At 40.9% G+C, this 23,076-nt stretch overlaps 1 protein-coding gene and 1 long non-coding RNA gene across 5 annotated transcripts in view; one reads left to right on the forward strand and one right to left on the reverse strand.

The window, feature by feature from the left end:
• Positions 1-6,018: 6,018 nt before the first annotated feature.
• LOC122779408 lies at positions 6,019-9,853 on the forward strand. The gene is made up of 2 exons (XR_006361567.1): positions 6,019-6,144; positions 9,543-9,853. It is a non-coding gene; the product is annotated as an uncharacterized LOC122779408 (long non-coding RNA).
• Positions 9,854-12,860: 3,007 nt separating this feature from the next.
• Positions 12,861-23,076, reverse strand: part of LOC122774243 (receptor activity-modifying protein 3-like) — a 31,115-nt gene continuing 20,899 nt past the window's right edge. For all 4 annotated transcript variants that reach the window (XM_044033351.1, XM_044033359.1, XM_044033367.1 and 1 more), the window contains 3 exons: positions 22,514-22,543; positions 21,226-21,385; positions 12,861-15,091 (listed from right to left, as the gene is read on the reverse strand). In XM_044033351.1, the coding sequence (XP_043889286.1) occupies positions 14,836-15,091; positions 21,226-21,385; positions 22,514-22,543 (446 nt within the window). In that variant the 3' untranslated portion in view covers positions 12,861-14,835. The remainder of the gene's footprint in view (positions 15,092-21,225; positions 21,386-22,513; positions 22,544-23,076) is intronic.

Below are 23,076 nucleotides of genomic sequence, written 5' to 3' on the forward strand. Positions count from 1 at the left end.
TGTGAGAATTGTGTCCCCTCGTCCTACAAAAAAGAACTCCGACCTTGTTAAACGAGTAACTAAGTAACTTTTACTCTGAGTAAATTTTAAACAAGCTACTTTTTTACTTCTGGTATATTACTTTTAGTGGTAATTTTATTTAATATTTCAGTTCTCTTTCCACCTCTGATAGTGGCGTATAGAACAGATCCAAACCACCACATACAAGATAAGCAGTGCATGAAGTTAAATGAGTAGATTGTCTGACTCTTCACTTCAACAGCGCTGTGATACAGTGACGATGTGTAGACATCAAAAGGAGGACAGCATTACTTTGACTGGGTTCTTCGACGCAGTACAGAATCCACAATACCCACGGGGAACATGTTTGACTTTGGGCTAAGAATAGACGCAGTTCAAGACAATTCTCACTTTGGTTTAACAAGGACTGCATGGCTCACAATGGCCCTTGGAACCCCATATTTCCACAGTAATACCCAAGAGATGCTCCAAGGAAATCAAGCATAGGCCTTTGTCAAAGCACATGCGGGCTGGATGGGCAAACTCCCATGACCCCTCCAGTAGCCTTTAAAGGATAGAATGACTTGTTTTGTCTATGCCTCCTTCCCAGCACCCCGGCGATGCGGAGCAGCATAACACCCCCAATAAGCTCAAGTTCAACGTCCACACACCTCTTGTGAAAATGGCAAAGAAACAAGTCACAGTCCACAGGTTCCGTGTTTAACCTCCATATGACATTTAAAGGCGTGTCAACCGAAAATGACACAGAAGACACTTCTGCATCCCACGATGGATCCGGTTCTAAACAAGTTCCTCCAAGTGTCAAACCTTGTCCAAGTATATAATGTCCAAGACATGCAGATGTTTTTGAGTCAACCTCACTACTCAGGGACACCTTCTTAGAACAAGAACTGGGAGGGAAGTCAGCTGGTGACGAATGTTGCTCTTCTTCATTTGCATAGTAAGCTTCCAATTTGGACCTTTAAGACAAAAGGTGAAATAATACTACTGTAGACTTTCTAGTTTGCTGGATTAAATAGATAAGATTTTTTGAAGAGAAGATGATCTCATCTCCATCTTCAGTGGTGGCCTATTATAGCAGCCGTCACTTTTCAAGCCTTTTCTTTTTGTCTTCTCAAAAAGGGACGTCACTTAGTTCAGCACAAAACGGCACAAACTGAAATTCAAACTCAGGAAACTGTGCTTTGTGTGTATCATTGTGGAAAACAGATAACATCTTTATCAATCACAACCATAGTTATATTTGTCCATCTATGGCCAACTATCCTGATCTTAAATGAGCTTCAGCCTCATCCACAGAGAACAGAACTAAAGGTTCTAAAAACACACAAAAAAAGATATAAAGATTCTTCTCTGCTCTCAGAGAAACCGGTTTTCCATCATTCCACCATTTCAGCACCAGAATGATAGAAAACCTGAGTCAAGCACAATTTCATCGTGTAGCACAACAAAATTGCTTTTGTGACAACCTCAGAGGTCCCTTAAGATCCCAAAGGCATGAGGGGGAAAAAGCTGAGTTCAAATTGAGCACACTAACGACAGAGACATAGAAAATAGGAGTTTAAAAATAGAGCAATCATATGTTCAAAAACACTGGTGAGGATTGAGAGTTCAAGTAACCGGCACGGATTATTATAGCACATGTACGCAGCGCCATACATTAAAAATGTACATGTTCAGAGAGAGGTTATGAGTGAGGAGATAATAAGTTACGTGAGTAACCTACAACAAATCCAAACTACACAACTCCACCAACACACGCATATTATCACGCACATACCTGACCCTTTGGTAAATAATAAATATTCTATCAGGCACCTGTAGTCATAATCCAGCTGTTTGTTTAAAGAGCTTTAACATCATACAGTTACCATCTCACAGCATTGGTTGCCTGGTAACAGGCCATTAATGAGGCTTTTATCGGAGGCAAATAAGATAAGCAACAACACCATTGGACTGTGATGACGTGTACACTGTGTATTGAATGAATAGCTTTCTTGTTCGAGTGTATCACAAGAACAAAAATGTGACTTTGACTGGGTTCTTAAATATGGCACAAAAATCCATAATAGCCACAAGGAGAATGTTTGACTTTCTGCTAAGAACAGAGACAGTTTCACTTTTTAGAAAACTAAATAAAATTTTAACTTTAATCCTGCTCTATCGCTCCCCTCACCTGCTCGGTCCCATCCTTAACTGTGTTACGCAACACAAACTAAAGCAGCCACGCTCTTCCTTGTGTGGTGTGAGGGGATTATTTTCCCTTGCTTCAGTGTGACTCATTTGAATCCCTGTCCTCCCTCAGTCACTATTTCTGTCTCCTGCTGCTGCTGCTGCTCCTCAGGCAGGGGAGTGTGTGATGATGTGAGGGAGAAACCGCTGCTGCTCCACACCACACTCACTTCTAATTACTATTAATAATAATGTGAGTAAGAGCGTATTGGGGTTACAAACGTGTGTGTGTGTTTGTGCACGTGTGTACAGGAAGACGGAGCAGGAGGAAACTCTTTTTTTAGAAAAAGGCTCCTTTGAATCTACGTTTGTGTTGGTGTGAGCAGGATGCAACACCCAGAATACAACAGTGCACAAAGACGTCATAGGAAAAAAAGTGAAACTGACTCCCAAGGTTATACGGACGCTCGGAGATGCTCATACACACTTCTTCCTGACAAAGTTCAGACGGTCAGACTGTGAGTCAGGTTCTGTGCTGATCAAATCTTGAAAAGGACCAACTTCAAAACAGGACATTGTCTGAACTGCAAACAAACTTCAGCGAAGAGTGATTTTGCTCATAGTTGGTGACATTTGTCAGGAAATGATTGTAAGAAAATGTAGTTCCATACTGATGAACATCCCAGCAAATTCAAACGACTGTACTAAATATACTGCTTCAGCTCATGTATCACGCTGTGTGATTGTAGAGGCAACACACGTTTGATATATGGATTTCTGTGACTTGACCGACAGGTGCGAGTTTAGCAGTGACTGTAACCAGAGGTTTGGACGCACACCAGCACTTCTGCTCTGGAAAATTCACTCACTTGATGATCCACTGATGCATATTTACTCCAAATGTTTTTCCATCTAAAGAGCCAACAACAACCATGACAATGTCCAGTAGCAGGATGTATTATCAGCTGAGCGAGGACTTGTCAGCATGTGGAACGCTGTCAGGAGAGTGTTTCTCTCCAACAGACAGGAAGTTGACTCACACCTATTGACCCAGTTTTCAAATGCAAGTCCTTAAAATGTCATTGCGTCGTTTTACAGATTAAGATTCAGGGATTAAACTTCTATAACTATGATGTTTGGAGGTTCTTCGATTTCTGTCAATTGTTTTTGTAAAAACAAAATGTAAAACCAGAAAGAACCCCGAGGGATTTAACTACATTTCAAGCTAAATGAATTTTTATGAGCCATTGCAGAGCAGAGAGATGGTTATGGCATTTATCTCACGCGTCCCTGTTTTGTGGGACACACAATGGCGCGGTGGTTAGCAATGGTGGCTGACAGCAAGAATCCCAATTTGACTGTGACCTTTCTGTGCTTGCATTTTGTCCCCATGTCAGTGGGTTCGGTCTTTGTTCTTCAGCTCCTATTAACAATCGAGAGATGGGCAGACGGGCTTAGGTTAATTGGCTGTAAATGTGTGTATTTTCTGCACTCACTGAGACATAACTGTGTGTTAATGGAACTATGTGTGGCGGAATAAAATCAGTCATTTAGCCCACGTTAGGGCTCACCCCAGACTAAGGACACGGATTCAAAAGCACTTGAGATGAGACGTGATTCCAAAAATAAGCTAATATTTTATTCACAATTATTAAAAAATACCCATCGATAAAAATATTCATTTGTGACAGTATTTGCACACACTACTCTACCTGCCCGCAAAGCTCAGCTTAGCAAAACACAAAGCCCGGGCCAGGGCTGGGGGCCTAGTGCGACTGGAGAAAATCTGAGAAGAAAAAGGGAACCTAATGTACACCCCAGTGATTACCGTCAACCATCCGCATGACACCCAAGTGCTGTATAGTTGAGGGACCAATGACAAACACCACCACCAGGGAGCCAACCGCCATCTGCCCCACAGCTCCTGCGCTGCAACGAGACACAGAAATGATCATAGAAGTCAACTCGAGCAGCTCACAATTCCACACACATACCCAAATGGAAGAGAATAAATGAAAAGAAACAGAAAAGAAACCAAACAATAACATGCACAAACACAATCTAAATCATTTCACAAGGCAATCTAAAGAACAAAACAAAAATAATCAAACCAAATTAATCAAAACGAGAGAACATGCATTAGTTCAAATCAAAACACTTAGTCAAAAATAAACACAGGACACACAAGCAACCAAACAAAAATAATACAAACTAATAACAAGCAAAAACAATAGTCATAACTATAATTGAAACTATCAGATAAAGTTGCAGTAGTAAGAGGGAGACAGAACAGCAGTCAGCCACAGCTTGGAGGCTGAGGATGATACAGGGCCAAGTGAGCAGAGCGCAATAATACTCAAACTATACTGAAACACACAAAGATCAGCCTGCATATACAGTACACACCAGAGTAGAGCAGCAGTGCTACCAACAACTAGAGACCAAAAAGCCATTCAGTCAGCGGCCCAACAAGAGCTACCAGCTGCAACTAACGATTATCTTCATAATCGATTAATCTGTCAATTATTTACCCGATTCATTCATTTGGTCCATAAAATATCACAAAACCTTAAAGAAAATGTTGATTAGTGTCCGTCAAACCTGGAAATGATGATGATCTCAAATGTATTGTTTTCTCCACAAACCAAAATGATTAACTTTTAGTGATTTATTTGTTGATAACTGAAGAAAATACTCACATTTAAGAAGCTTAAACAAACGGAAATCTTGTTTTAATCATGAAAAAAAGCTTTGAACCGATGATCAAAATAGTTGTGGATTGGGCCAGAGCATAATGTAGTCAGCTTACCTTGCAGCACCGATGTGTTCACCCACAGTGGAGGGAGCACATTACATTACATTACATTACATGTCATTTAGCAGACGCTTTTATCCAAAGCGACTTACAATGGAATCAAGTACAATTAGCCAGGGGTGGAATCGAACTTGCGACCATGATGTCTTTGGTACACAAGGTAGGGTCTTAACCACTGAGCCACTCCACCCCAGCGAGCTGAAGCACGCTTCAGCTCCGCGAGGACAACACAGCAGACTCTGCAAAACAACAGAGTGGAAGCAAGTGTGACGCCACTACCACTCACCGCGACGTCACAACCGTACACAAGCATTACCTACCGCATAACCAGGGAGTATGGATCACAAGTCTACCGGTCACAGCCACGCCAAACATAACGCTGACGCACATCAGAGGCGCAGTCACCTGCCCATATATATATATATATATATATATACCAGTGGGCGGCACTGCCCAGTAATGACGCACTGATGGCTGATTGTGTCTGATGATTTCAGTGCACGCGTAAAGAATGCGGGTCACTCGGAATCAGCCAATCCCACTGAGCCTCAGAATGAGAAATAAAGGTGAATCATGTGACTTTGAGTGTGGCATGGTGGTTGAATTTAAAGTTGCTGGTGACTGTATGACACTGAATGTTGGCCCTGTGCTAGAAGGCTGAGACTGGCTTCAGCGCTCCCTCGACAACTCTTACAGATAAGCAGCAGTCGAGTATAAATGAGTGCTTTTTTTTAATTAACCATCTCTTCAGCTTTTTGAACCCTTCTCTCTCTTGAGACAAGAAAAATTCAGACAAAAAAAAAAGTGCATTGTGCATATTGTCAGCGAGAATGATGAAACAATGACAGACGTTATTCTTACGGAAGAAACGTGAGACTTCACGCGTTGTGCTAATGCTGTCATTAGGAAAAATGATGCAAGACGTTGCAAAAGAGTTGAAAATGGGCCCTCGACACACACACAATGTCTGTGCTTATCACATGATATGTGTATGTGTGTGTGAGAGACACAGTCCAGCTGTCTGGATTTCAGCAGCAGCAGAGTTGGATAGAGAAGGGCACAGGGATCACTCGGGGAAAGGAGAAGAGAGGAGGAGGAGGGGGAGGAGGACCACGACGATGTGGAGCAGAGGCAGGGTAAGAAAAATATGAGAAAGGTGAAAGCAGGAAAGAGGGCTAGAGTGTGACAGTTAAATGTCAACACTGGGCAACGGGGGACAAGCACAGGAGACGGTGATCTAAAGATGAAGACACAAAGAGGAAACAGAGCCTTAAGGCCTTTGCTCATCAATGTGAATAAAAGATACAGACTCAAGTCATTTGACTTAATAATAGAAAAAAGAAACGAAAACCTGTATTCAGACACTGTATGAGAAAGTATTCCCATGACCGCTGAAGGAAAGACTGAATGTCAGGCAGTTTAATGATTTGAGGATGTCCCTGCTTATTTGTAAATTATTATTTTAATGTTACATGTTAACAATAAGCATTGAGATTGGTTAGATGTGTAGTCATCAGAAGCAAAATTCTAAAAAAAACATTATAGTGACCTGAGAGAATCGTGTGGAGCTTTTAGAGAATAAAATAAAAATATTTTTTTTTTTAGCACCATCTCTCCTTTTCTTTCAGACATTACATTCCATTACATTCCACTCAACATCCCTGCCTTTACAGTCACCTGGTTGTTGTTGTTATTATTATTATTATTATTATCAGCAGAGAATTTTCATCCAACTCTGTCTGTAGATCCTCAGAAGCCTTGGAGCTTCATTTATGTACAAAAGGTTGTTTCGGTGGAACGCCCACTATGCAATCTGTCCAACACCAGACACATTAAATATTGCTTGTTTATTCATTTATTTATTACCTAAGACATTTTTTTAGAGAACAGCATTAGTTTAATGGAAAGATGTCGCCAGACACACAACAAAATGATTCATTAATTCATGCAACTAACAGCTGTACCTTAAGGGTTTCTGGCTGTTTGGTCGTAAAATGGCATGAAGCAAAAAAGTGAAATGATATTTTTATTAGAAGAAGGGCTCCCACTTTATTTTCAGACTGAAAAACTGTGACACTCAATAGAAAGGAACATTTTCACAGTGGTTTTTTTTAGTTCCTCACCTCAACCTCTGTTCACGCAGTCATACTTTATTTCCTGCAGTCGTAGTCTGGGCCACTGTCACTCAGAAGGACGCAGCCTATGTAGTCTGCATTCACCAGGAAACCAGAGGTGACTGTTGAGAGGAGGTGTCAGCAAAAGCAGAAGATCCACATAGAGTGGGACAGAGTAAGAAGTTGAAGTGGGAACGAAAGAGTGGTTTACGGGGGCAGAGGAGACAGTGGGAACTTAAGACTGGGAGGATGTCCTGTTTGGGTCATGTGCTTCTTACTGTGGGAAACAGAATGTGTTCATGTATGTGTGGTCTGGTTTAGCCAAGACTGGGACCCATTGTTCTTGTGTTCTGTAATTTATTAAAGCTTTATGGGGAGCAGGGGGTGGTCACACTGCATGTCAAATTACTGTAAGCCAATACAGCGTCCCCACAAATATATATAGGACTTCTAAGTGTTTGTGTGTGTGTGATTAATTATAAAACTAAAACATAACATTTGACCTGTGTAGAGATTTGTCATCCATGAGACGAGGAGTAGCAGCTAATAAACAAAAGTAAAAGTAAAGACCGGAGCTTTTTGAAGTCATTTACAACAGTAAAGCAAATAAAATGTTTCAGGCTCTCTCTGTGATTCCCTTTGCTGTCAAACCCTGACACATCATTTCCATGCAAGATATACACAGAAACACCGGGAAAGGAAACAGAAAGACTTAAGTATAATATGGTCATTGTAATGTGAGGAAGGCTCCAGCTCCAGAGTCGGCAAGTTTCACTCTCTTCATGCTTCATTTACATCAGTCTTCGCAGCGACTGTAACTCCTCGTCAAAGCATTAAAATTTTATTTTCCAGCATTTTCATTTTTCATGTGCACAAAAGACGGAAACTCATTTTTATAGATAAACCAAATTGTGTTTTCCATCTAATGTTCTTGCAGGTGGTGACTCACTGAACTATTCCATACACAGTTAGGTCCATGGCTATGGCTGTAAATGTCCTTTGCCTAGAATTCACCATATTTTTGTTGCTTATTCTTTCGTGTTCCAGTTTATTCTCAGAGTATTCAGACCCCTGTAGCGACTCTTTTTCAAAAAAGCAAATCTAGCGACTTCTTCCTGGTGTTATTGGAGACTTTTGGAGACGTGGAAGCACGTATTGCTTTATTTCTCAGTGAGCAGCGGATGCTGCCGTGGGACCCTCCCCTGTCCCAAAGCAATCACAGGTGGTTGTTGGTGAGAATGGCAAATATGCAAATTAGGCGATGACTATAGCTACTTTCCTTACAGAGGAGTTGGCACCACTGCCTGTCCCTAAATACCCCAGACTCCTCTGTTAAACGTTGAGATTTTGGACATTTCCTAGTTCCTTTAACTGATCTACACTCTGACATTGCTTGGTTTGATTCTTGTGTTGGACGTCGTTCTATTGACTCTTCCAGTGACGTCACTCCCTGATCAATATTTCATATTTTAGTATCGGCTCAGCTCACTTGGAATCTCATCACAACAGGTACTAAAAAAAGCACCAGGATATGCTATTACTGTTGCCATGACTTATAATAGACTGTACAATATATCACATCTCTACATAGATGATTTTGAATATGAGAAAACAAAGGCACTTGTCAAAGGGCAGAGGCATTATGTGTTGTTTTTATAGCTTATTGAACTGTGCCTTTTTATTATTATTATGTTTTTTATTTGTATTGTTTGCATGTTTTCATGCAGTGTTGTTGTAAAGCATGCTCTTATTTTGGTCTGCCGGTTATCAGATCACCCAATAAAAATCACCTGTCTTCAGTATAAATACAAAAAAGGTTCAGTATGAATCAATATAAATCTCGTGCAAAGTGCAAACATACTTTGTGCTTCAGATTTGTGAACTGGTCTCTCATGTTTTAACCCGTTTTAACCCATTTTTATCATGAAAACAATCGATAAAGGCTGATTTGAAACTTACCATCTGATTCCACCATTATGCTTTATGGTAGAGCATAAGAAACAGTCTGCAGCCTTGAAAAGCCTCAGCAGAGCCACAGAACTCTGCGCTTTGCCAGCAGTTCACCTATCTCAACAGTGCAGCTCTGTGTGTGTGGAAGCATGGCACTCTCGCACTTCCTGCATCGCTTTTGGTCAAAACTGCTGGGTCAACCTACTTCCCACTATTCTTCTGTCAACTCTGGGAAAAAAGCTTTAATATCCTTCCTGCCTCTAAGACCCTGGCCATGCAGGCGTAGTGAAAAGCCATCCTCGAGGGCAACTGCGCTGCAAAGTGTCCCCTCAGTGCCGAGTGAACAATTGTCTCCCGTGTTTGTGTCTCCTTGTTTTGCCTCTCTGGAGAAAGAAAAACTTGTGTGGCTTCCTGGACACTTTCAGATGGAATAAATACTGCCTGATACATATTCCCATTTGTTTGTTTAGGTGGAGACAGCGATGATGCTGCGATTGTTCTGTGGTCACTGCGGTTGTCTTCCCAGCCTTTGGACATCAGTGACCATCATCACCCGCTGACAGCGATGACTGCATTGTTTGACTCGGAGTTTATTTACACGACACAGTGATAAGATGTGAAACTGCACGGCTGTGTTATTTTTTTGCATTGTTTCAAAGGTTTACACTGACACAAAGCAAACTTGTCATGGGTTTGGCCGTGCGGCCGTTTGTATAGTTCCACATAATGTTGTTTGTCTTAATAAAAGAATTCAGAGTTGGTCTGAACGCACGCACACAAACACCAGCCTGAATAAACTCTCCCAGTGATTCGGAGTTCTACGGTCAATGCTCACAGCAGTGTAATTCTCACGTTGACACGTATTTTCAGTCTGCCTGACAAAGTTCTTGAGGCATAAAGTTTGTGTTTCATTGACATTTTCCCGACATAACTAATGGTTATTTTGTCAGTGATACATCTCATTTATTTTCTATATGAATGTGTTAGTTTTACCCAAACAATGACAGAAAGTTAAATGTCATAAAATGTCAGTCAGTGTTTCGCAGACCTCAAATTGATTTGGTCCTCAAATGTTTTGTTTACTGTCGAAATGAGAATGGAACTCACATTTAAGAAGCCAATACCTGAGAACTTGCTTTTGATATTTTAATGATAATGATTAGTTGAATATTCAAACAGTTGACAAGTCATTTTGTAGTTGAGTACTAATTGATTCATTGTTGTAGCCTTAGTCTTATTACAATCAATGTAATCCAGATAGGGAACGTGATTGAAAATGTTGCAGGAGAATCCAAGTGAATCTTTCACTGTGTTCATTCACCATCCATGTTTGGCTTGGTATTTCTGGACCATGTATGTTTATCATTAACAAGTATGGGTGTCACAATCTTAATTCTAAATCGAATATTGATTGAAACGACGTCAGGATCTCGACCTGTGAAAGCAAAGGTGGAATTGAGGATTTAACCACGCCTCCAGTGTGACAACTAAAAGTAACCGTGGCAAAGTGCTTATTTTTTGGCTCTGAAATATCACCGGTGTGGAAATATGTTGCCAAGCAGGTCGCATCTCACTCCTCAGGTGTTGCCTTCCATGTGTGATAATGTCAAAGAAAAACTGGCTCTGCAAACCAGAGGTCAGTGCAGATTTAGTGGCCTTAACAACATATTACTGGACCTACAGAGCAACTTTTTACACTTAAGTTTCCAATTGACTGGTTATTGTTACATTCATATTGTTAATAAATCAATCGATAATAATCCTAGACGTATTTAGACATGTATAAAAATGGCAGATTCATCTGCACTAAAAGAGGGAAAAATCGAATCGAATTGAGGATTTGGAGAATTATGACACCCTTATTAATGAGAGTTTTTCAGATATATACTTGTATCACCATCAGGAAATAAGACAATTTGTGAACATGACACTAAACCATCATACAAAGAAAAAGGAAATTGTGAGTTCTGCTTTGATTTGAATGTATTTGTGACCTTAAATAGTCAGTCAGTCATGTCAGTCATCATCTAACCGCTTTATCCTCCACCAGAGGGTCGCAGGGGGTGCTGTGCCAATCTCAGCTACATCGGGCGATAGGCGGGGTACACCCTGGACAGTTCGCCAGTCCATCGCAGGGCCACACACAGATAGAGAAAAAAACAACCATTCACTCTCACACTCACTCCTACGGTCAATTTAGAGTGTCCAATTTACCTAATCCCCACATTGCATGTTTTTGGACTGTGGGAGGAAGCCGGAGAACCCGGAGAGAACCCACGCACACACGGGGAGAACATGCAAACTCCATGCAGAAAGGCCCTTGTTCCAACCGGGGCTCGAACCCGGGTCTTCTCGCTGCAAGGCGAGAAGTGTGGCCCACCTTAAATAGTATCTACAGTAAATAATCAAATAAGCAGATGGATGTGAAAAAAGGATGTGATTCTGTGAGTGGGTTTGTGGATCACACATTTCCACACTGATAACTCCTGAGGCTTTGTTTGAAAGCGGGGAGCGCTGAGATGGCTGGTGCAGCGTGGCGACTCCAGATGGGAGGAAACACCTGACGACCTAGAGTGATGAAACTTGAAACATATGAGAATTTGAGTTACCTGCCTCTGAGAGAGGTTTGAAACAAACAAATGAATGAACCTCATGACCCTGGGCTGGATTTAAGCTTGTTGTTTCAGAGTTTATTCATTTAAAAAAAAAAGAGGTGGAAACATAAAAGAAAGGCAACACTTAGAATAGCAAACGGTTTTGTAATATCGTTATATTTTACCTGGAATTTCCGCCGTGGTTTATTAAAGCAATTTACCATCGGCATAGAAAAGAATGATTTTGATTTTCAAAGAGGTGGAAAGTTATTGTCAAAAGCAATTTTCTTGATTCTAGTAGCACCCGGTATTAGCATTGGTGATGAGAATTATCATCGGCTACCTTCACATTACAATGTTTTTGAATGTTATACATTTACAGACATTCTGCATTAAGACCAAATAATATATTATATTATCATTTTGTTACTGTACTGTAATATAAATATATACATGTCACTCATCAGAACTGATGAACACATTGTGAATAATTAGTGTATATATAACTTTTGCTTTACTAGTTATTCAGAGCAGTGTGTCACAGTGTCAGGGGAAAAGGAGAATTTGAGTCTTAAAAGGTGGGGCAATATCAAAATATGTGACAACTGTTAAAGTTAATATTTTATTCTGATCATTTGGATCAGTATCGATCATGTGCCGCGAGTCACATTCACTCTCATATCAGTTTCCTGAGTGAAACCCTGCTATGAGCTGTTTGTGGATCAGATAAACAAAAGGCGGTAGAGGTCACATGTCTGCTGAGGGTCACTGTGTCAGATTAGGTCGAAACAGAGATGTACATTTGTTTTGTTGACCTCACTCAGACGTTATAACCGATGTAATGATGATGGAGGTTGAGGGGAAAGAAGACAAGACAATGGCGTCCACAACTCTGAACTAAATAACAAGACAATATGACACAGCTCCTCTTACTCTTGCACTTTAAGAGCTCTCTGTGCTCTTAATGGTCGACATCACATCACAACACACAGGGGAGGAGGTATGCAAGACTTTCAGTTGGGATGTTGCCTTCATTGTCACTGTGACACACAACTATTCAGGGCTAACGGCTCCCAAAACCCCCACAACTGCCAAATCAAGATATAATCAGGCTTTTTTTAAATGTGTATTCTGACCTCGGTAAATGTATTTATTATCTTCATGCGATGAAGCAACCAGAGAAACCAAGAAAGGTTAAGAGAGACTTGATATTTAATCAGTGTTTCAGCGCCAGCGGCTGATATGAAAGGTGACAAACACAAATCTATGTCTAACGCTGTGGGCGGACGTGGGAAAAAGAAAAGTAACCGTTGCTGTGTTTAGTTTGCCTTGTGTTTAAAGAACTGAAGAGTGTGCACAGTATGATAAATCCATTCTTTCACACATGTGTAACACAGAAGAGGCGATGCACATACAGTAGACAGCACGGACAGAGTATAACTTTACAGTACGAGGTCTTGATCTCATCTCATCGTTGTTATTGTTTCCACTGAGACCCTCGCTCTCTCACTGAGTATTCATTTATTTGACAGGATGTGATAAATTACACTGTTATAGAACAGTCCAAAGGGGCTCAGGTAGTCACACAAGAAATTAAAGCCACAAAATACACAAATATTAGTGTTGCCTTCTCTTTGGGTTTAACACCAGTGTTTTTTATATATATCCATTGGCAACAGTGTATTCACAAACTCAACAGTAAGATCAAACTTGCAGGATCAACATTGAGTCCAAATTTGACCTTTTCTTTCATCTCTCCAAGTTGTCACATAGGATCATATTCAAATTGTCCACGGGGAGTCTTTTGTCCAGCGGTTTACAGTTCAGTCGCTGCCTCTGACGGATTCTTTGGCCTTCAACAACAATACAGTGCTGTGAGAAGAATCCCCCGCGCTCCACGGTGCAGAGTCCATGAGCTGAATGATCGAAAACCCACAGATTTGGTCATTTGTCCCGATGGTCAAGTTCCCTGATAAGTGACCGCCAACACCCTCTGTGACACAGAGAGGCTCGTGTCTGTGGCAAACAGGACACATTTACCTCACTTTAAAGGAGAGCTCTGCATCACAAAAATAAATATTAAACCAGACTACCAAAATAAAAGATAAAAATGCCAGTATTTTAAAAGGGGGACACTAAGATTGATACCACCAATACCTGCGTGATGAACAGGCTGCAGAAGCTTTGCGGTAGTTCAGTGGAGGATTAACATTGACAACAGTGATAAACAGGTATAGTCTGGTTTTGTCCAGTGATAAACTGTCTGCCTGGAGTCTCCACTGATTATCAGGCCTCTGGTTTATGTCAAGAAGCTGCTGAAACATAACAAGACGTCAAACGGCAGGTTTTTACACATCAAACTAAAACTTTTGTCATGGGATAGAGAATTTTTCTAAGCTTTGGTAATGTGACGCTGACAAGTGAAGTGTGTTACTCACTGTAGGCCACACCCTGATGTGATAGTATGTTGATGAGATGCTGTAAAATGCTGATGGGATGTGACGATATGCGTTCACACAAATGACGATTTGAATCGAACTGAATTTGGACAGAGCTTTGCTCGAGGGAAAAAAGATCCACCTGCCGGTGACTGTGTCTTAATATTTCACAGACTGGTGGTACCCATCAGGTGTTCTCCTAGTAATTATGTTTCTGTACAAGTACATTACAACAGGAAACAGCACACTCTTCATTTGATATACCGAGGATGAGTTGCTTTGACACTCTCACAGCACTTGGTTTAGGTTAGTAAAACATCATGGTCTGGTTTAATACAGAAAAAGGTTAATACAGTGACTTCAGACACAACCTGTTTATTTACACTCAACCCAACTCGCCATCTTTCACGAACCTTAACCAAAGTGTTGTTGATATGAACCTAGACTTTAGTGAGAGAGACACTTCCTGTTGCCTTTTCAAAAGTTAAACAATGCAAGGTGTTTATTTTTGTTTTGTTTTTTTAAAAAGAAAAACATATATAGAGAGACGGTTTTATAAAAAAAAAACGGATTGGTCTCCTTAATGGGCATCTGTGGTGGTTCGCAGAGCCAATTATAGGACACACTGACAAATCTCCCAAATCCTCTACACTCGCCTTTGTTGTCTACAGATTGTTGTGGTGTTTCAGTGAAAAGCTGGAACTTAATCCTCGTCCATCTTCCTCTCCTCTTCAGGCCAGGTTGTCGCTCCTCTTGCTGCACCAGACGACCAGGGCGATCATGGCCATTGTGAGGAAAACGGGGATGAGGATGAGGATGGTGAGCGTCTTTTCCGGAGGGTCCACCCACACTATGTGCTCCATGGTGCAGTTGGAGAAAAAGTGCTTGTGTATGTGGATAATGTAGGTCTCCACCAGTGGATTGGGCCAGTAGCAGTGCACAAATTGGGACTTTGTCTCCGTGCAGAGTGTGAAGAGGTGATATTCACTAGAGAGAAAGAAGGGAAGAGGAGAAAGAAAGGATTAGAACACCCCTGACTGCTGTTGAGATAAAGGTATCAAAGTAGTGAGAGGGTGAACAATGGACATTTTCCCACCTATTAAGAACCAAAATGACCTAATCCATTCTTCTGAAGGGCACACGGACATTAAAAAGCCAACGATGGTTTAACTAGTATAATCAGAGCACTCATGGCTCTGTACGTGCACCCTAGCTAAGGGAATTGTGTCTCTTACTCGTTTTCCTACCAGCTACACTCCTCAGTTTCAGCAGGCACCTCAGAGACGTCTTGGAGCTTTTCAAGCTTAGAGCTCTGCCTTTATGAATCCATTCAGTCCTTCAGGTCCAGCTTTCTTTCTTTTTGACATCCACATGAGGTGTCTGTATTCTCACTGTCTTCACTAATACTGTCACGTTTACACCGTCTCTATGTCCTGTCCACACTGGCTCCAAATCTGAAGATGAAATGTCCTGTTTACATAATTGCACCGTGGAGGAACTGCCGTAAAGGAACTGTACCACAGCTGTTGTTCTGTGGGCTGAGCACAATCACTTTTAAACCACAATTTTCATTATGGCTCAATTTAAGTCATCTTAGACCATGTTCAGGTAATTAAAAATACTTTGGTCCGTCTCTTCACACTTTACATTTCTGACTACACATGGTAAATTCAAGGCCTGTAACACTATACTATACGCGTGAGTATGTGAGTGGGTAATTATCGTTGAAAAAACACAAACATAAACATTACTGCTGACAATCAATCACCAATTTACAAGATAGCATCTAGAGCATGACAGTGGGGCCCGTAGTGTTTGTGCATGCGTGCATTTGTCCCTGTTCCTGCCCAGGATCTGCCTGATTAGCACTTGGTGAGGTGCAGCTGTCCTGGTGATGACGCTGCTGCTGCTCTCGCTCCCTCTCAGCTTGGATATTTATTTTGTGTTGGTGTGGTTGATTTGGGTCAGTGGGGGAGTGATGAGCTCCATGTAGGGGTCAAAGAAGACATTTTTCTGGCTCTATGCCTTTTTTGGACGTGATGGCAAAGCACAAAAGCGGGATAAATTCATGCAAGTGGAATCAAGTCACTACACCTTTGCCCATGGGTTGCCCACGCTACCAATCAAGTTCTACGGCAGAGGTGTCAAAACTCGTGGCCCACGGGGCCACATGCCGTAAACCATAGACCATAATCCACTTAAAATAAAGCGTGCTCATCTCATTAGTGGCTGCAGGCTCGACAGCAGCATCTGGCCTACACTTCTGTTGAACCATAAATCATAACAATAAATTATATATTATTACTAGGTCCATATAGAACCATCATTCCTCCCTTGTTCCCGAGTGCACAACAATAATGCAGAAAATCAATGTTAGATGAATGAGAAGTAAGTACACAAATACACACACAGGTTTGTGCAGATATTCTTCATCGGACTGTGCAGCTATTCTTCATCGGACACTACATGGACTTCCATCATTCATTTGGACAGCAAATGCTCAACCTTAACCTAACCACTAATCAATTTAAATATTAGCCCTAAGCTGAACCAGTTCCTCAGAAAATAGGTTCTGCTTCATTTGGACAAGTACACACACACACACACACACACACAGCCTGTGCATCCTTCCCTGCGCTCCATGAAGCTGCTGTCTGCTCATTTCAAACACACAAAGCCATGATAGAGACTACAGGGTCCTCCGCAGAGGTCACTGAAGGTTTAACAACAGGTCATGCCATACCGAATAAGAAATCCACTTACAATTTTTTTTATTTTCGAAACGTTATCAGCGGTCATGCATTTTTATTTGGGAAACTGAGGGCAAATATTTTAGCCTGAGTGTCATGACAGCAGACAATCATTAGGACTGAAAGGACATTTTCAGGGCAAGCTTCAAAGTGTAGCACTGTGTTCCATTCAAATTCACGGTAATAACTTTCCTTTCAACCTGAAGGGAGAATCCATTAAGAATAAGTAGCAGTCTGAAGCAGAAAAACTGTAAAAGGTAAAATCCAACACGTTTAGACTCAACAATCTTCATCAGGGCACACGTGTGAATTTTGAATTGACTATTGCTTTTATTCTTGACGAGCACTGATGTTTTGTGACCCAGTGCTCGCTCCTCTATGTTGATTTGATGTTCAGTGATTGTACAGAATATTAACATAAGACACACTCCGGTATCAGACTGCCTGCCACAAACATGTTTTCATCTGAGAGCAGCATTTACAGCCGCACCCTGTCAAAGCGTCACCTGACAGACACACAAGGTATCCTTCTGTTGGCTTTCAGTTGACTCCACTGTAAACCCGCTGCTGGTGTATTAGGACACTCAGAGAAGAGAAGGGGTAAAAATAATAGTCAGAGATCGAGGTTAGGGCCAAGAAATGGACTGAGATTAGAGTTAGGGAGATACGAGTGTCTAAATGTGAGACTCAGTGCGTCTCTTTCAGATGCGGGAGGATACCTTGTGTGTCTGTTACATAACGGTGGTATATGGCGCTCTCAGGATCAGGTGAAAACATGAGGAAAAGCAAAGATTTCTTTCTCTTCTTCATTCCCTCATCTATAGGAATTTTAAATAAAGTTGCATTGAGTTTCTCTGCCTGTTTTAGTATCAAGTAAAGATGCATTATCTGATAAACCGAGATGAGGGTTTTTATAGTGTATAGAGGAGGAGTTATGCTAATGATGGCTCTGTTGCATCATCAAGTCATATTTTTTGACATGCCTAAAAACATATCCTGTACAGAATACTGTGTTTTATGTCATTTTAATTTAATTGTACATCACCATGAAATACTAATACATAATAATAATCCAATAATATAAATTAAGTGGATTGAAGTCTTCAACTTCACTCAACACTGTTTTGTAACACATATATAATGTGTGAAGAGGAGAATGTATTAAAAACTGATGTTAACTGTGTGGGAGATAAACTGGCATTAGTAACTACACAGTAAGTTATAAGGATGGAAGGTTTGTGATGAAGAGCATGCTGTGGTGTGATGAGTGAGTGAGTGAGCAGCATTTCAAATGTGTCGCTGTGCATGTTTTGTATAAAGTTGTTCATTGAATAAAGTTCATTTTGTTTGGCTATACTTTCTTGATAGTGACAATTTAAATGCAAATTCATACTCAGGGATTCATTAGAGGCCCTTTGATAGGTCGGCTTCGGTTTATGGTCACTGAGAGAAAACAAGAACGTAATGGTGAGAAGCAGCATGAAGCTCTGTCAGAGAAAAACAGAGCGAGTGCATGACAAATGGATGAAGCAGGTGGTTCTTTTTCCCGGAATCATTGAATTTATTTTCCCCCAGTAAATCTGTGACTCAGACGGTTATTTTAGTGTTGATCTGAACCTCCCATGTGAATGTTATTGTGAAGGAAAGTTGTGGCTCTGTGGTCAAAGGAAGAAAATAACAAGATGAATGTGAGAGGCCAGAGGTCAGCGGAAGGAATGAGGTGAAAAGCCGGGGTAAAGATAGATACAGACAGGTGGTCTGGGACCAGATGTGTCCTGAAAACACTGCAGCAGGGGGCTGACTATAGGACTGCAGTTTTCTCTCAACACAACTATCTTGACAGCACCACAAAGCACGAGAGACAACCCTACAATATAGATCTGTCACAAAGGAAGACAACAGCACTTTAGAAAAGAGGTGACACAACCATGGGGACAGCTGTTCAGTGTCCACATGTCTCTAATCTTTCACAGCTTCCCATTGCTTGTTTCACAAAATGTCAGATTTGCGCTGTAGTAATTTGGAAAAGCCGCCTCCACTGCTGTTTCCCCTGACAGATTCTCACTTTAATCACTGACAGATTAAACCAAGCGCTAACAAATGTCAGGAAGCTGCTCAATTTCCCTCCAAAGATTTCTCAGATGATTCTCTGCAATTCTCCACAACAGCCCCTCATTTTGAAGCTCTCTGTGGGGAGGAGGAGGACACATGATTTGCTAAAGTGTGGATGATTAGGAGGAAACAACAGAGAACACCAGCATCAGTCAACAAGTGATTTCCAATGAAATCTCCTTCAGGACAGAAAGACAGTGACCTGGCACAAATAACTCTTAGAGACTGACACAAACACCACATGAATGCTGAACACTCTCCTTTCATATGGTGGATGTAGTGCTTATCCAATGTACAGCAATGTGCAATTCCAGAACTTTTTTTACTCAATGACAACAAATCTGCATACAGTACATAGCTGAGGGACTACATGTAAATGAAAACAGAGGGAGAAAAAGATTGCTGCGTAATTCTCTATGGACCCTGCATTTGTCATGATCACACAATTGAAACTAAACAGCTTTACAATTTCCGACTTGAAAAGCCAGAGCTTTGCCTGCTCCTACTTTTGCAGGTCTTTGAAAGAGGGGAAGCTCATTTCAGGCTCAGTTATTTATACATAAATTCTTACCTTATTCTAACTTCTGCAAACAAACAACTAGAACAAAAAACTGAAATGCTGTAAAAGTGTTTCTATTTACAGTGTATATGAACAAACAGAAATAGGCTATATCACACAATGACCAGATATTTTTCTGCACATTTTGCCCTCACAAAATCCACACAGGACTGAGACAGAAAAGGCTCCACTGTCCTGTATGTTTCTGCAATGCTATCAATCAAAAACTGGTTCAAGCCCATGTCTCCGCACCCGCCCATACACTTTCATGGAAGCTGAGCTTCCCTGAGAGTGACAATTTTGCAGCATTTGTCCAATCACCGTCAAGCTCACGGTAGTGAAAAAAACGTATCCATAGTTATATGGCACGGCATTGTATGGCAATTATATTTTATTTACATGAAATTTATTTTTTTTAATTTTAAGGTAATTAATTTAATTTTAATTTTAATTTATATATGTTAAGTTACATTATATGGCAATAATAACACAGTTGAAGCTCAGCTTCAAGTGGTTTTAATGCAGAGGCTGCTACGGGAATACGAAAATCACAGCTAAACTGCTGATTCTGAACAAACTAGTGACACTAGCGTTCTAGCACACCTTTAGTATTGAAATGTAAATACAGCGCAGTACATATTTGACAACACGTTATGGGAAGCTGAGCTTCCCTTTCTGTCTGAGAGCACTCGCCACTGGTTATTATAGTTTCTACATCGGAGGCGTATATAGAGAGTGACAGGCTAATTATTCCTGACATAAATGACAGTTCTGTTGCAGTAATTGCAGTGACCAATCTTATTATTATAACTATTATTATCATTATTGTCCATACTATTCATAGCATGGCACAAATACAATTCCATACATTAGTCAGGTCATAATTACTGAAAATAAAAGAAGGAAAGAGCAGAGAAAGAAAAAAAGGACCTAATTTTCTTCCTCACACAGGTATTTTCTTCATATTCAAACCATAATACACAGCTCATGGGGTGGGGTTCCAGTAATTTATAGATTTATTTTTGCCACAATTCTTCCTCCCATTTTCCAGTCATTCGCAACTTCCACTTGTCCCAACCCCTCCCTTCTTGCCAAATTATATTTAGTAACTATATCAGTAGTCATAGATAATGTAATGTATGCAGTTTATGTTCTGCATTCATAAATTCATAATTCAATTTATTTAGCAAAAGAGACATAGTAAGGTCAGCAGCTCTTCTCAAAGCCTCTAGAGCATTATTTTTTATTTTTAGCTGCAACAGAAAGTTCTAATATTAGTATGTGATGAAATGAAGAAATCCATTCATTAACTGATAAAGAATGAGGGGGTTTCCATCCATAGAGATAAGGCTTATTTTCTTTGCTGCAGCATTCTTCTCTGCTGGTTTGATCATTTTAGAGATGAGTCATCACTTAGCAATACAATGTCTGGAACACATAGAGTTTGAGTCCTGATAATATCAGATAGTACAAGAACACTGCCGCTCGCCTATTTATGTTCCCGCTGCTCCGAACACGCATGACCTAGACAATCTCCCGCTGTATGTGAACAGCAAACATTTTATATGTGGGAACAGCGTGGAAACACAATTTCATAGATGGAAATGATGCGCTCCTCGTGCATAACTGCATGATGAAATAAAGCCGCATGCTGCAGATATTTGTACAGTGACTGTCATAACACCGGTGTTTGCTCATACCTGATGAAGTGTGTGAGGTTACACCAGTGCTGTGGATCTATCTGAGCCATGTCCCGCTTGAAGTACTCGCCGCACACCTCCACCTCCCACTGCAGCTGGGACTCGTTGCAGGGTTTCTTCGGCCGGGGCACAGTGGGCTCTGTACTGAAACCATCAGCAGCTGAGAGGACGGAGAGAGAGGATGAGAGATGAGGTGGAATTATGGAACATGTCCACCAGGAGCATTTTTTGACCACTCTTCCCAGCACTGCACGCTTGACAGGGGCAAAGACCAATAGATGACTGACAGAGCCTCATACAACTGCCATAATACTGGCTACACCTGAATGAATGAATGAATGAATGAATGAATGAATGAATGAATAAACATTTTCACTCATGAGCTGACTGCACATTCATGAACTTTGCATTTTGACATTTTTTCACCATACAGTTCTAGCACAACTTGGCTCAACTCGGCTCTACTCATTTTTTTTTACTTATCCATCAGGGATAGTACTTGGTACCCGGTACTTTTTTTAGTATCTGATCTGGTGATAATGCTAGAACTGTATAATGTAAAAGCAGTTGTTGTTGGTAGTTTCGTGGGCTGCGTCTAATGCCTCTGGTTTATATGAAGTATCCTTGAACGATTCACAACCAGAATGCACTGGATAGCTGTTTACATAGACAATGAATGAGAAGCATGGAAATCGTGAACCCTGACACGTACACGTTGCTGCTCTAATGCTAATGGTGGCGTGCGGGCCAGATACTACGAGAGATTAGCAGAGCAGTGTCTGTTGTGGGTAGTCAGCCATGACAGCAACAGTTGCTAATGTTACTAAAATGATGGCGATGTGATGTCCACTGTGTCTGCTATTGTTAGGTGCACTTTGTGTGAAAAAAAACATAATCAATGTGGAGAATAACCTTGTCTGAGAGCCGCGTTTTGGTTGTGTACAGCTTGAGCTGAATGCATTGATGTCATTTAATTGGCTTGTGCCCATGTTGGAATACTTCCATACTATGATTGGACAGGAAAGTGGAATAATCTCAACTGATCGATGCTTGACGTCACTTCATTCAGAAATGAATGAGAAGCATCTCAGTTGACGCCTCCACTGCGTATTCATGACTCAGCTATAATATCTTTAAACCAGGGTTTGGCAAGTAAATTTGGCCTAGAGTCAATATTTCATAAGCAATTTAAAGACCGGGCCAAAACATCATGTCTTCATTAGGCATTATTACAAAAATGGCCAATTTAAGAGATGATATGTATTGATGGATGGATGGATGTGCTTACCTGACAGCCCTTTCATCATCCAGACATTGACTGTAAAGAAACAATAAAAGACAGTTAGACAGTTTCAGATCAAGGCTTCAACATTTGGAGGTGCATATTTTAGTCCCACTATATACTGCCGAGCATAATGTGTTGCATAATGTGCTGTACGTGTGTTTTAGGTCCATGAACACGTAAGACCAACAAATCTGTTGTCGGGCAGCCAATTTTATTGACAGACACACACAAAAAATATCAATAAATATCCATTATTCGTGACATGACGTGTGATTTCGATTTTCTGTGTACTTACATCTGCTGTATTTCCAGTCTTTTGCTGAAAGATGTGAACAGAACTGGAGCAGATCACTAATAATAACCCACATCCACCATTCCAGGAATGAATAACCCTCCCCTCACTGTTCTCTGTTCCAAACTGTCCCATTTGTCATGGTGTCACGCGTGACCAGATCTAAACACGCTGGCGCACAGGAAGCTGCATCTCCCTTTGAAGAGCGACACTTACAAAGCATTTTGAAAGACGCCCCACGCAGAGGACTGAAAGACTGTCAGAGGCAGGTTAG

This window comes from Solea senegalensis, linkage group LG1 (genome assembly GCF_019176455.1).
Source record: "Solea senegalensis isolate Sse05_10M linkage group LG1, IFAPA_SoseM_1, whole genome shotgun sequence".
Lineage (NCBI taxonomy): Eukaryota > Metazoa > Chordata > Actinopteri > Pleuronectiformes > Soleidae > Solea > Solea senegalensis.